At 41.0% G+C, this 14,657-nt stretch overlaps 1 protein-coding gene across 1 annotated transcript; it reads left to right on the plus strand.

Annotated features, from left to right (window-relative positions):
• The first annotated feature begins 1,716 nt into the window (after positions 1–1,716).
• Positions 1,717–13,603, plus strand: LOC149289318 (cytochrome P450 2U1-like). Its single transcript, XM_089490781.1, has 5 exons — positions 1,717–2,143; positions 9,413–10,048; positions 11,479–11,640; positions 12,584–12,751; positions 13,425–13,603. The coding sequence occupies exons 1-5, from the start codon at positions 1,765–1,767 to the stop codon at positions 13,601–13,603; spliced, it is 1,524 nt and encodes a 507-aa protein (XP_089346907.1). The 5' UTR covers positions 1,717–1,764.
• Positions 13,604–14,657: the final 1,054 nt, after the last annotated feature.

Here is a 14,657-nt window from a genome sequence, read left to right on the forward strand (position 1 = left end):
AGAATTTTTAGCACTTGCTCAAAATAATAAACTTTATTTTTTAATTTTATTTTATTTTTTTAATACTTTTTTTATATTTTTTTTTACACATTTTGCTGGTACTGGATGGTTCATCTAGTGACATCACTGCATAATTATTTTTAAATGTTAGCACATTTTTTTTTATTTTTTTTTTCCATTTTTTATTTATTTTTATTTTTTTTGAATATTTTACTAATCACATAGTGATTAGAAAGCTGGGCTCCATTGACTTGCATGGTTGAATGCAGTACCTGTATTCAACCAGCAAGTGGAGCCAGTTCTCTAGAGGGTCTGGAGACCCTCTAGCGAACTTTTTCGTCTTTATTGTTTTATTTCCCGGGCCGCCGCCATCTTGCCTGATGGCGAAGATCACCGGCAGCGGCGGCTGTGACCGCTCTCCGGAGCGGTCACAGCCCACCCAGAGGTAAGTGTTTGGTGTCGCTGGATGCCTCCTGATCGAGGCATTCCAGCGACACCATTTAAGTTTAGGAGGCGATCGTTGATCGCCTCCTAAACGCTTTTAAAACGGGCGTCCGCCGCCATACAATGTATGGCGGCTGTTGACGCCCCGGGGAGGGGCCAGACATGGCCCCCGATGCCGATCTCGGCCTTGCTGAATGCCTCGACATCGAGGCATTGCAGCAAGGCCGCTTAAGCGAAGAAAGTGATCCTTGATCACTTTCTAAGCTTATTTAATTTTTTGACGGTTCAGGACCGTCAAAGGTCATTTAGTGACCTTCTTGTTATGACGGTCCTGAACCGGCAAAGGTCGCGAAGGGGTTAAACATCAGTATAAACGTATTGCTATACACTAAGCCAGAAATTGACATGTTAGGGCTCTGACTCTGAAGCCTGCCTTTGCCACTGCTGCCCCCCCCCATCAGCCTGCCTGTGCCACCTCTGCCCCACCCCCTAATCCGCCTGCCTGTGCCACCTCTGCCCCACCCCCTAATCCGCCTGCCTGTGCCACCTCTGCCCCACCCCCCAATCAGCTCGCCTGTGCCACCTCTACCCCACCCCCAATCAGCCTGCCTGTGCCACCTCTACCCCACCCCCAATCAGCCTGCCTGTGCCATTTCTGTCCCTAAACACTAACTTACTGCCTTCATTCATTCACCCACTCACACATTCACTCTCTCGCACCCCCTTACCTCCTTGGCTGATTTCACTCGTCTGGGGGCCAGCCGTGCAGACGTCTATGCGGCTCGACGCCCGCCTAACGCGGGCTCGCAGCTCGCTGCTGAGTTTCCTCATTCAATGCTCGGGCAGTGAGCTGCGGGTCCGTGTCAGGCGGCTATCCGGGTAGCCCGCTAATGAGTGACACTCAGGGCGGATCGCCCCCTTTAGGTACGTTACTGTCTAGGCAGACGACGCGTTACGGAAATATGGTTCGCTAAAGCTAAAATCGGTCTTCGGGTTAATACGCGATGCGCGCCTTTAAGGGGGCGGAGCCCGCGGCGGGAATCCCGTCTCTTCAGCAAATTAGAAGACGCGCTAGTAGTTCGTGCCGCGCTGGCGTAATGTTTGGCAACATTAGGCGATCGAGCGACCCTATAAAAGCAAGCAGTGACCGCGACAGGGAAGCGGGCTGTCAGTGAGACGGTTAGCGGTGGGATGGCGGGACTAGCGCAGGACAGCTTGTCATGGCGGGAGCTCATACATTACTGGCTCCCTCCGGCTGAACATCTCACTATGTCAGCTGTGCTCCTATACACGTTGTCGTTCGTGGGGCTGTACTGGCTGATGGGCTCCTTGTGGGCCTATTACCTGATCATGTCTAGGAATACCCCTCCTGGCCCTACGCCTCTGCCCTTCCTGGGTAACTTCGGTTTTATGCTTGTGCCCGGGCGGCTGCTGCAGTTGCTAAGTTTCGGGAAAGACAGCGGGAGGCTGAGTAGGGTACCGGCCGGGACATCCCGAAGGGGCGCCTTCTTATACCCTCATATTGTTCTCACCAACATGGCTAAAACGTACGGGAAGATGTACAGTCTTTACATCGGCACGCAGCTCATAGTCATCCTCAACGACTTTGACACCGTGAAGGATGCCATGGTTAACCACTCTGAAGTGTTCTCGGACCGACCGAGCGTCCCCATGGTGACCATCATAACAAAGAGGAAAGGTAGGGTTAGATATAAGACTGGTCGGGTGAGACATATGGTGGAGATCTACATTGAGACTTGCCAGGAGCACTTCAGCTCCTTGACCTCTTGATTAAAGGGTCAACCCCTGGCTAACCCGAATTATACAAGACCAGGTCAGCCATTCGAGAACCCTGCCAGTAGTCAAGTCAAGGAGTTGTAACCACAACTCTCCTTCAAACTCTCCCTTTAGTGAATAAAACACTTAAATGGTTCAAAAAGCTTCTGGATAAAGGTATCCTTTCTGAGTCCAGTATCTTAATTATTTAGTTGTAGAATTAGATCATGTGCGGAAATCTAGTATTCTGATGATTGCGTCACGAATTTCTGTATGTGTTTAGAAAGCACAAATATGAATCCGCTTTTTGTTAGTATTGGTCTACGCGTTGCATGATATACTCCGAAAGCCAAGCTTGTGGTCTGTAGGGGAAATGATGATGGTGATCCTGGGTACTTGTGTTGCACTCGGTCTGCAACCTTGTAACGGCTGATCATAAATGCACAGGGATAGCTGGAAAACATATATATATATATATATATATATATATATAAAATCATAGCATAATAATGATCAAAGCGCTCTTTTACATACTACATTATTTTTTTAACATTTGGGGCGAAGAAGAGGATGTTTTTAAGGTATACTTCTCATCCTGTTTTGTTCATTATACTCCAATTAGTCTTATTATTAGGGGTTCACATACTTTTTCCAACCCACACTGTATGTTTGGATGATGTTTTCAATATGGACAAGAACAATACAATAATTTGTGTTAAAACAAATTGTGTTTGTTCATTATTGTTATTTAGATGAAGATCAGGTTAAGAGTTCCTTTTTTTTCTTGCCTTCTTGTATGTATGTATTTATTTTAGATCTGAATCAAAATTTGCATGTATTATAAATCCCAGCAAACAAAATTATTTTAGGTAGTAAATCCTTGAGGCTGTCTAAAACATTTGTTGGAACTATTTGTGGAAGTGTTGTTACAGACAGCAACATAATCTTTGTAAATCAAGGGTCATGGTTACTTTAGTGTGCTTCTCGTCAACACACAGTATTCTCAATAACTCCAAAACACGAGCTCTGAATTCCCCGTCGCCCAATAACCGTGTTCACAAACAGTAACTGAGAGCCAGTAGACTTTAATAGAACCCGCTGCTGCAGAAGGATCAGTCGGCTCTTCTAGCTTTCTGACGGGTTTTCTGTCCTGTATCCCGTATTTTATAGCTTTGTGCTTTTCCCTAAAAGAGCGACTGACCCTACCGGCAATATTTCCCACTCTCTCATTGTTCTGGCACATTGTGTCCCGCTCTATAACTCACAGACAAGAGCTGGAACTTAAATGTGTATACTTATTAAGGTCACAAAAGCCATCCATTTTCAGCAACAAATTTGTTTTACTTTTTTTTGGGGGGGGGGGGGGGTTGTATTTTGCTTTTGAATGAATGGAATGCTGTCATGCCTAGACTTAGGGGGGAAATGTAAAGTCAAATTTGCAGAGCTATCATAATAACTACAGCAGATCCCATTAGTACATGCTGGTTTACTCTACCTCAACAATTGCGACACTGTGGCAAGCGTGCCACAAAGGCCAAAGTTGGGTGCAAGTTGGGGCTTCTCGGATTGGAACCCATGTGCTGTTGCAGACTCTACAAACCAGATTACCATGGTAACTAGAAACCACTTCCTGGCTCCCAGGTTTTTTCCAGGGCAAAGGGGTGAAAGCTGCCAGGGCTGCCACTGTAAACCTGGCACCCTATGGTTTCCTGTGAGGGCATTGTAATGCACGTCACGTCATATATATATATGTATGTATGTATGCATTTAAGTAAATGCGTGTGTGTGTGTGTTACGGGTTTTTGTTATGGAAGGTGATAACACTGCACCACGTGTTGGCACCAACATGCAGTGTGAGGTCTGCAGCCTGGTTTCATACAGAAAATTTGGCAACGCAGGCCCAAAAAAATGTTCGCCATCAAGCTTGAGATCTCCTGAGTTTGCAGGTAAGTTGAGGGTCAGTATGCATCATGAATGTTTTTCATCCAAAAGCAGTGCGACGGCTTTTATTAAATATATATATATATATATATATAATTAGGCCGTCAAATCTTTTCTTACATGAGAATCTTATTGGGGTTCACTCCTCGTAATGACTGGTGAAGTTGGTATGTTGAGACCACTTATCTCCAAACAAATAGTTTGAATATATTCCTCAGTAGAGGTCGTGCTACTATAGTCGCGCTATATTCAGGTACCATTTTTACAAATCATAGTTAATATGTAAAAATATTCCTGATCATCATATATATATATATATATATATATATATATATATATATATATATATAATGACTTTATTTGCATTCGCCTACCCAGAATTCCTATAGTTGTGGCGGCACCATTGGATTTCTTGGCATGTCTGGTAGATGTGGATGAGCGTTTAATAATGCTTCTGCTACATATATATAATATATACACAAAGAACTTGTAAGCATTTAAGAATCCATTTGCCTTTAACCTATCACAAACATTAATCATCTTCTGTTTTAGCAAAATTCCTTAAATTAGAACCTAGACATTCACAACACCTCTGTGCAAACCACCTATATGTTGTGTTTGTGGTAAAGATATTTGGTTTAACCCCTTAACGGCTTTTGCCGGTTCAAAAAATTAAATAAGCTTAGAAAGTGATCAACGATCACTTTCTTCGCTTAAACAGCGTTACTGTAATGCCTCGATATCGAGGCCTTCAGCAAGGCCGAGATCGGCATCAGGGGCCATGTCTGGCCCCTCCCCGGGGCGCCAACAGCCGCCATACATTGTATACCACGCCCGTTTTAAAAGCGTTTAAAACTAAAACCTAAACTTAAATGGTGTCGCTGGAATGCCTCGATCAGGAGGCATCCAATGACACCAAACACTTACCTCTGGATGGGCTGTGACCGCTCCGGAGAGCGGTCACAGCCGCAGCTGCCGGTGATCTTCGCCATCAGCAGGATGGCGGCGGCCCGGGAAAAAAACCAATAAAGATGAAAGAATTCGCTAGATGGTCTCCAGACCCTCTAGAGAACTCTGGCTCCACTTGCAGGTTGAATACAGGTACTGCATTCAACCATGCAAGTCAATGGAGCCCAGCTTTCTAATCACAATGTGATTAGTAAAATATTCAAAAAATAATAATAAAAAAAAAAAATGGAAAGAAAAAATGCTAACATTTAAAAATAATTATGCAGTGATGTCACTAGATGAACCATCCAGTACCAGCAAAATGTGTAAAAAAAATATAAAAAAAGTATTAAAAAAATAAAGTTTATTATTTGAGTGCTAAAATTTCTCAAAAATCTCAACAAAGAGTTAAAATAAAAGCACTTCAAATACCCAAGGGGTGTCTAATATAAAAAAAAATGGCTGATGGGGTAAATTGGAGTAGCCGAGCTCAAAGATAGGGCATAGGTACAGACTGACCAAAATGGAGAAAAAAAGCGCACATCCCAAATGTGGCATTTTAAATCTCAAACAACACGACAAACCCATGCATGTCGGGTATCACTGCACTCAGGAGATGTTCCTGAACACACATTGGGGTGTTGTTTGACAGTGACATATACCAGAACCTGTATATCTATAACTAAAGTACAATTTGTGTGAAAAAAAAAAATAAAAAAAAATTACTATTACAAAGTTTGACAAAGTGTAGTTCTATAATTGGTGCATGGAAAGGGTTAAAATAACAGCATTTGGAATACCCTGGGGTGTCTAGTTTTCAAAAATATATGGTTTGAATGGGTTAAATTGAGTTAACCCGCTTCAAAGATATTCCAAAGAGGAGATGGAGGCCGAATGACCAAATGACCACCTGGATTACGCATGCCCCAAAAATAGCCTTTTACCAGCCAAACAATCTGACAAACCCATGCATGTGGGGTATCGCTGTACTCAGGAGATGTTCCTGAACACATATTGGGGGGTTGTTTGACAGTGACATATACCAGAACCTGTATATCTATAAATAAATACAATTTGTGTGAAAAAAAATATATAAAAAAAATTACTATTACAAAGTTTGACAAAGTGTAGTTGTATAATTGGTGCATGGAAAGGGTTAAAATAACAGCATTTGGAATACCCTGGGGTGTCTAGTTTTCAAAAATATATGGTTCGATGGGGTTAAATTGAGTTAACCGGCTTCAAAGATGTTCCAAAGAGGAGATGGAGGCACACTGACCAGATTTGTTAAAAAAGGTTTGGAAATCATAAAACGCTGCTTGTACTTATTGCCCTATAACTTACAAAAACAGCAAAAAAACATAAAAACATTGGGTATTTCTAAACTCAGGACAAGTAGTAGAATGTGGGTACACTAAATGGGTTAGGAGAAAATTACAGCTAAACACAAGCACCACAAAAGTATTAAAACAGCCTCGGTCCCACAGGGTACAAAAAGAAAAACCGAGCCCGGTCCTTAAGGGGTTAAAGGTCCTGTTCCACTTACTGGCTGAATTTAGCACTTTTGTAGCTAAATATAGCCTTAGGGACATAGCTTCTGGTACTGCACAAACCCATCCATGGAATTCTTGATTCATGTGAAATCTTACCTAACCTATTCCCTTTATCTGTTACTGTTACTTCGTAATAGTTTTGGGAACCTCCTCAAGTGATTATCTTCTTCTGGGTAGAAAGGGGCAGTTCATTTATTGTGCCCTGGAATTAAACCTTTGGTAAATTCACAATATGTTCTGATAATGCCTGTGTTTTAGTGCTGAACTAAAAAGCATTGTTTATTGACTAGATTAGATAATTCCGATTCTAGGTACAATAATATACTTGTTTGTCATGCACAGTGTCCTTCAGGGTTGAACTTTCCGCTGGCAGGAGTGAGCTCATAGACATAGCAGTTGTGCAATGCCATGGTCACTGATCCTGCATGGCTCGCATTTACTTAATCTCTAATTATGCTTTTACGATAAAAGCAATATGGTTTTTCACAGGTATCAGGGCAAGATTAGGAATGCATCTGCTGCTCTGTACTGCAAATACTTTATCCATGGTGATCTATACAATTAAGCTGAAGACCTTGAGAGCCCTACCTTCCAACTATCAAGTCAATTTTGGCCGCTACTCCGGGCGAGTACATGAGTCTTTACCATTCCGTATTCACATCATCACTGACTCTCATTCAGATACCTTGAGCGTTTTACTAAACAAGCCTGTTGATGTTTATTCACTAATTTGGGGGCTTAAACATTAGTTCAATTTCAAATAATTTAATTCATTATCCAGGACTGACCCGGACAACTTTCTTTCACACCAGAATGACTGAGCTGGCCCTGCATTTTTCAATCTCCAACTTTTCACCATTTAGTAAATTAGCCCTTACACTCCCAGTCAATGACTTCACCAGGCACAATGACTATTACGGGAGGCAAAAAATGTCATATCTTTTCAAAATGTTACCATTCAAAATCCCAAGACCCTGGTTAGAGATGGTTCATACATCTTTTGACACATACAGCTGGAGAGGAAAGAGACCAAGAATGAACTTTCCCAATATACATTGGGTATATCAAGCAAACATAGTAGCACTTGCTAGTTTTTTTTTACATGGTATATTATTGAATCCGACACCATCTCTAAAAAGACCTAGATTATTATTTATGGATGAACTGTGGGGAAAAAATCTAAATTCAAAATCAGAATGGAATGTCATAAACAAAATTAGGTCTACAGACTATTATGGGAGGCTACTACCGCAGTCAGATCCAGGACCTAATGACTAGCTCCAGTGCTTGATTGTTGTTACATGGGGGTGCCTTACAATTTAGTGTCCTTGGCAGCCCCAATAAAGAATAATGCATATTAAAGTGTTTTATGAGTACATGAAAAAAAATACTCCTCTGTTGTCCAATGATTCCCCTGGCAGGAAAGTGCTCCCTTTGAAATCAGTAGGAGCACTCTCCTCATGGACACAGTGGTCTCAATGAACCTCAGCCTGTGGCATTTGTGAAGCCACTGCTAGGGTAACTGGCAGTAGGGTATCTCACGTGCAAGAAGGTGTGATTGGCAGGAAAATAGCTGGAGAGCAGGCAACGGGGCAAACGCTTATGGAGAGGATCTGCAGAATACCATATGCATTAAAGTACATGTGATCTCTGTAGTGTCCCTTTAAAGCTCCGTATAAAGTAACTGATTTTATTGAATCTGGTGTGGTACATCTTCCCCAGGACAGACTTTGGTGTAAGAAATAATATCCCTTATCAACTAAAACAATACTTTAGTCATCTCACTCTGAGACTGTAAAAGCAAAGACTTGTGTGTTCTGTAACCTAATTTATACATGATTTGTTTCATATGACTAGCTAACAATCTTGTACTCGAATCAGCATTTTCTTATTCTGATTCTTATTTTCATGCACTGGACACACAGTGCTGACAATTCAGTTCAGAACATCCACATTAATGCAATGGAAAGAGACTCCCAGCATTTATTTTTATTTATTATTGGTAAAAATCATATTTTTTTTTTTTGGTTTAGGAAATTAGACGATATGATCAATAGTATCTGAAGGAAGCCCTTCTTCTCCTGAAAAAGACCAATATATAAATTGTGTGGGTTCACTAAACAGGAGAGGATAAAATGACAGCTAAACACAAGCACCGCAACAGTGTTAAAACAGTCTTGGTCACAAACGGTACAAAAAATAAAACAGCCTGGTCCTTAACGGGTTACAGAAGTTAACAAATTAGAGAGATATTTCGATGTGTTTTGCCTCTGTTATCTTTGCCCAATCTACTAGACAAACAGACTCCTTATTACACTGCCTGTGGTAAACAATAGAATGACTTTTTGTTAATCATACAGCGGGACACTGTTACTAATAAAAGTCTATGGAGTAGAAGCATCACAGTAAAGAATCAACTCAGTGTGTTGTTTGAGTGGGGAACGTCACCCAAAATATCATGACTGACAGCCCCCAGGTCTGCAGATAAAGGAAGTTTGTTGAAATGATCAGTGCTATCCTACATTACTGTATACAGCACTGTGTTTTATGCTACAGGAGATATGTGTTTTTTTTTTCTTTTCCATGGGACTTCCCTGTTAAGGTGTGTTAATTAGGATCCAGGCACTTAACTCAGCCTATAAGTCATTACTCAAGTGATGTACAAATATGTCACTATAAGACCATGGATCATGTAGACATTGCACATAATAAACTGCAAAATACTAAAATATTGCATCTTCTGCTCTCAGGTATAGTGTTTGCAAGCTATGGACCGGTATGGAGACAACAGAGAAGATTCTCTCATTCAACACTCAGGCACTTTGGGCTAGGAAAGCTTAGCCTGGAGCCCAAAATCAACGAAGAGTTTAAATATGTGAAAGAAGAAATGCTGAAGTTTGGAGAAAAGCCCTTCAGTCCATTTCAGATCATCAATAATGCAGTTTCCAATGTCATATGTTCCATAAGTTTTGGGAAACGCTTTAACTATGAAGATGAGGAGTTCAAGACGATGCTGAGGTTCATGTCCCGTGGGTTGGAAATCAGTTTGAACAGCGAAGCCATATTGACCAATGCATGCTCTCTTTTGTATTATCTACCCTTTGGGCCGTTTAGAGAGCTCAGGCAAATCGTGATAGACATCACAGCCTTTCTGAAGAGAATCATTGCAGAACACAAGTCCAGCTTAGATCCTGAAAACCCCAGAGATTTTATTGATATGTACCTGCTTCACATCGAAGAAGAGCTGAAAGTGCAGGCAGGGAGCAGCTTCAATACTGATTATTTGTTCTACATCATTGGTGACCTCTTCATCGCAGGAACGGACACGACGACAAACACTCTCCTTTGGTCTCTGTTGTATATGTGTCTCCATACTGATATACAAGGTAATATATATATATTTTTTTTAAGTGAACAAGAAACACTTTTCAGACACCAAAATACAAGGGGTTCAAACACTTATTTGTTCCTGGGGAGTCCTGTGTCTTGACATGGTTATGTTCTGATGAGCAGGTTTCCATTTGTCTGAGAAGGTGGCATGTTAAAGGGACAGAGAAACCTCATAACAGAAGACAGCGTTGACGTATATGGATTTGTTCCAATTTTTAACTTATAGCTCTTTATAACCCACTGTTTGAGGTTCTTACACTGCGAAAAGGTTATTTGCATTTCCAATATCAATAAAAACCATAAAAGCAGCCCCTTTTTTTTTTTTTTTTTTTTTTTTTTTAAGGCAATTCACTGCAGTTTTAGTGTAATCCAGTAAGTTTAGGCAGAGACATAGAACCTGACAAAATGTTTATAAAGTAAACAGTAATGTGTGTGTGTGGGGGGGGGGGGGGTGCACGCTTTTTTTTTTGTAGTAAGCCTGGAAGAATAGGCATTGTCTTGGGAGATATTAGAAATTGGTGATTTCACATGACAGGGTCCCTTTAAAGTATAATTTCCCAGATGTTCACTATGAACTCTTAAAAATGGGCTAATTCCCAGCTATGTTGGTGCTTTCTGTCTGACCTGAGGAGGTCAGGTAGATATGATTGTGTTTACTTGGAAGCTCTACTTGGGCAAAGTTTAGAGAGGAAACATGCCACATGGAATGTAGCAATCAATATTTTCACATATCCATGACAAAGGTGCATTGTCAATCAGTACCATGTTGGGTATGTGTGGAGTTACACGCTAAGCTGTCTGTTATTAAGGTGGACATTTTTGTGTGTGTGTACATTTATATATATATATATATATATATATATATATATATATATATATATATATAATATAATCACACTGCAGTACCAATATTACTAGTAATTATATATATATAATTATGCACCTCCTACATGAACAAAAGTACACGGCCACCTGACCATCACATTGTCATTGTGTGCTACATCATTAACATTACATGCAGTTCAGTGTTTGTGTACTTTACACCACTCAGCTGACACTTGGCATTGTGCATAGTGATCTTTGGTTTGTGTGCAGCTGTTCAGTCATGGAAACCTAATTAACCCCTTAACGACCTATGGACAGGCCTGGCAAATCACGCAAAAATGGTCAATTAACGACCGATGACGTACCTAGCAGGGCATGGCATTAAACAAGCTTAGAAAGTGACCTATGATCACGTCACTTAAATGGTCTTGTTGCAATGCCTCAATGTCGAGCATCAGGGACCATGTCCTAAAAGTTTAGGAGGCGATCAATGATGCAGGAGCCTCAATCTGCCTGAACAGATTACACATGCAGTGTTTGAGGCCTGATGGCGACAAATGTACCTGCTACACATTTCATATTTTTTATTTCCTTTCAATAGAAAAAGTCCAATCTGAAATTGACACTGTAATCGGACGTGGCAGACCTCCATCGCTGACTGACAAGTCCCAAATGCCATTCACAGAAGCTACTATCATGGAGGTTCAGAGAATGACTGTGGTTGTCCCTCTTTCAGTTCCCCACATGGCATCTGAAACTGCAGGTATGTAGTAGTAACCCCTTCATGACAAAGGGTATTTGGCACCCAAGGCAGATCCTGTATTTGTCAAGGATGTCGATATTTTCAAGAATATTGCACATATTTCAAAATCAACTTAAACGTCACCAGCGCTCAGCATTTTACCCAGGGTGGGCAATCAGATTCCTTCTGCTTACCCAATGAAATATACATACAGGGACAACTCCGCCATTTCCTATGTCACGGAACATGCATGGTTTTCATGGAATATGAATGGTTTTCTTATCTATTTGCATTAGCATAAATAGTAATACATAGTCCTTGGCCATCGACATCCACTGTCTCACTACTTCAGCTGAAGCAGACATGCCCCATAAATAAGCAAATAGAACACGTTATATACATACTTGGAAACTAATGAGCTCTGGTTACCTGGAGCCTTCCCTTGCGGGACGCGGCCAGGACTGCACACTGCGGGCGGTCCCGCTGATGTCGACAGGAAACACCCTCATTTAAAGAGAAAATGGGCGGAGAGCGGGGCGTGTCAAGATCTGTCTCCGGGTTTGAGTTATGGCTATGTATTACAATAATGGTTTTCAGACTGCTGTTATCATATCTATGGTCCCTAGGACCTTCAAAAAGAAATATTTGCGGTGGTCCTCAGGCCCACCAAAAAGGATTGAGAGTCACCGGATTTCAAAGCTCTGTTACTGTTCTGCCTCTGAGCATTTCACTAGTTTAATAACGTATTGTTGATTTAAGTAATGCTGAAAGGGTAAAATTAAGATTCTATTTTTCGTAATTATGCTTCTCTGATCTACTGAGTTTTAGTAATGCATTTTGATATTTTTCTGATATCCAAGAATACTCAGATTTCTTATCTGTGACCATGTCGTAATTCTCAATAACACTCTTATCTTGTGCTTATCACATGGAAACCTTGCTGACTGATTTTATATGTGCCTAGTGTTCCAGGGATATACGATCCCTAAGGGTAGCGTGGTGTTGGCCAACCTGTGGGCTGTACATAGAGATCCGAAGGTGTGGGAGAATCCAAATGATTTTAACCCTAGTCGGTTTATAGACGAACACGGCCAAATCCTTAAAAAAGAAGCATTTATTCCTTTTGGAATTGGTAAGTTTATTGACTCTCTATTTGAATTCTTCACTGAGTGTTTTTAACCCGCTTGCCTAGAGAACTGGGCAGAGGATCTGTCTCATTCCAGAGTATTGAATACTAAACACATTGCTAACACTAACAGAATTAACAAACTTAAATTGAAGGTCTTGCACTTTCCACAAAGATTACTTTTTTCAATTAAACAAACCAACATGTTCATGTAACGCTGTTTACATTTGTGTTTAAAACTGTAATTTCTAAAATGTAATCTTTATTATTCCCCAGCCTTTGATAAATTATTGACATTCTGGTGGCAGCTGCATTGTTCAGGCAGATTGACCTACCTGGCACCAGAGACTCCTGGGGAAGTGCTGCTCAATATAGGAGCAATATCATTCCTGATGGGCTAGATTTGGAGAGCTTCACGTGACCTGTTTTTGATCACGCTATAAGGGTTTAAATGGACAGACTAGATGGGCCAAGTGGTTTTTATTTGTGAAATTCTGTGTATTCTTGCTACACACCACAGCTAGCATATTCCCTCTATAGTAAATTGTTCTGACGTGGTTCTGAAATGCTTTCGCAGGTGTATCTCTCTGGCTGTCTCCAGTGACAAATTGTGTATAAATTGTAGTGAGAAATGAAGTTCTCACACTTATAATTAATATTCTCTTCTCCTTGCCAACAGGCCGTCGTGTTTGCATGGGGGAGCAGCTGGCCAAGATGGAATTGTTCCTAATGTTCGTCAACTTACTTCAGTCTTTTACTTTTAATTTTGCCGATGATACATTCAAACCGATTTTGGAGGGACGCTTTGGTCTCACACTCGCTCCTTACCCATATGACATTAAGATTACCAAGAGATAACGTACTGCGATGTGGCATTACTCTGCGACCAGAGTGCTGAAATACAACTTTAGAGTTGTGGGCACTAAATTGTGCGGATTAATTAAACCAAATCAAACCTTGACTATAACACTATTAAATATATAATGTTGAGAGCTTTTGCTGAACTGATGGACATATTTAGAGATACACATATATTGCACATAGCTTGTGCATTCTGTGTAAATAAGAACAGAGGGTTTGCTGTTAAACAACAGTGTGTCCTCCGTCTTTAACTGGAAATACATTGAAATGTACAAATGCAGAGAAAAAGTCATAGGATTTTTACAGTAAACCGTAACTTTGACTTTTTTCTCCAAAAAGGGACCGTGCCTTTTTAGCATGGCTGATATTTTCATCCATGGAGACTGACTTTAGTTGCGACAATGACAATATAGTTCCACGCAAAGTGATACTTATCACGGAGTCCTTTGCATGGTAATATGTATTCTTGTAATTAGGGCCGAGCAATTACACCAACGGAGCAAACGACCCTGGCATTCTGACGCGTTCATGCCACTCATCTGCCCCGCAAGACTGCTATTGGGTCCCAAAACACTGGGCAATTATCCTCCCTCACTGGTACTGCGTGCCCTGAAATGACCTCACTTCCTGGTGCACATCATCTAAGAGGGAGGATGATTGCCACCCAACGTTGGATCGCCACTCAGTGAAGGAGCTGCAGGCCACAAGGAGCATACAGGAGGGATATGGAGGATGTGGAAAGTACTGTGTGTGAGTGATATATATCACATACCATATCTCACAAAAGTGAGTACATCCCTCACATTTGTGTAAATATTTTATATCTTTTCATGTGACAACACTCACTTTAGTTGCCAAGGTTTACACAATGGCTGTGTGTTGAGTTATTTTGAGGGGACAGTGATATACTGTATACAGGCTGTACACTCACTACTTTACATTGTAGCAGAGTGTCATTTCTTCAATGTTGTCACATGAAAAGATAAATAATAAAATATTTACAAAAATGTGAGGGATGTACTCACTTTTGTGAGATACTGTACATGTATCC

This window comes from Sceloporus occidentalis, unplaced genomic scaffold (assembly GCF_023333645.1).
Source record: "Sceloporus occidentalis isolate IW3139 unplaced genomic scaffold, rSceOcc1.0.p SCAF_46, whole genome shotgun sequence".
NCBI lineage: Eukaryota > Metazoa > Chordata > Lepidosauria > Squamata > Phrynosomatidae > Sceloporus > Sceloporus occidentalis.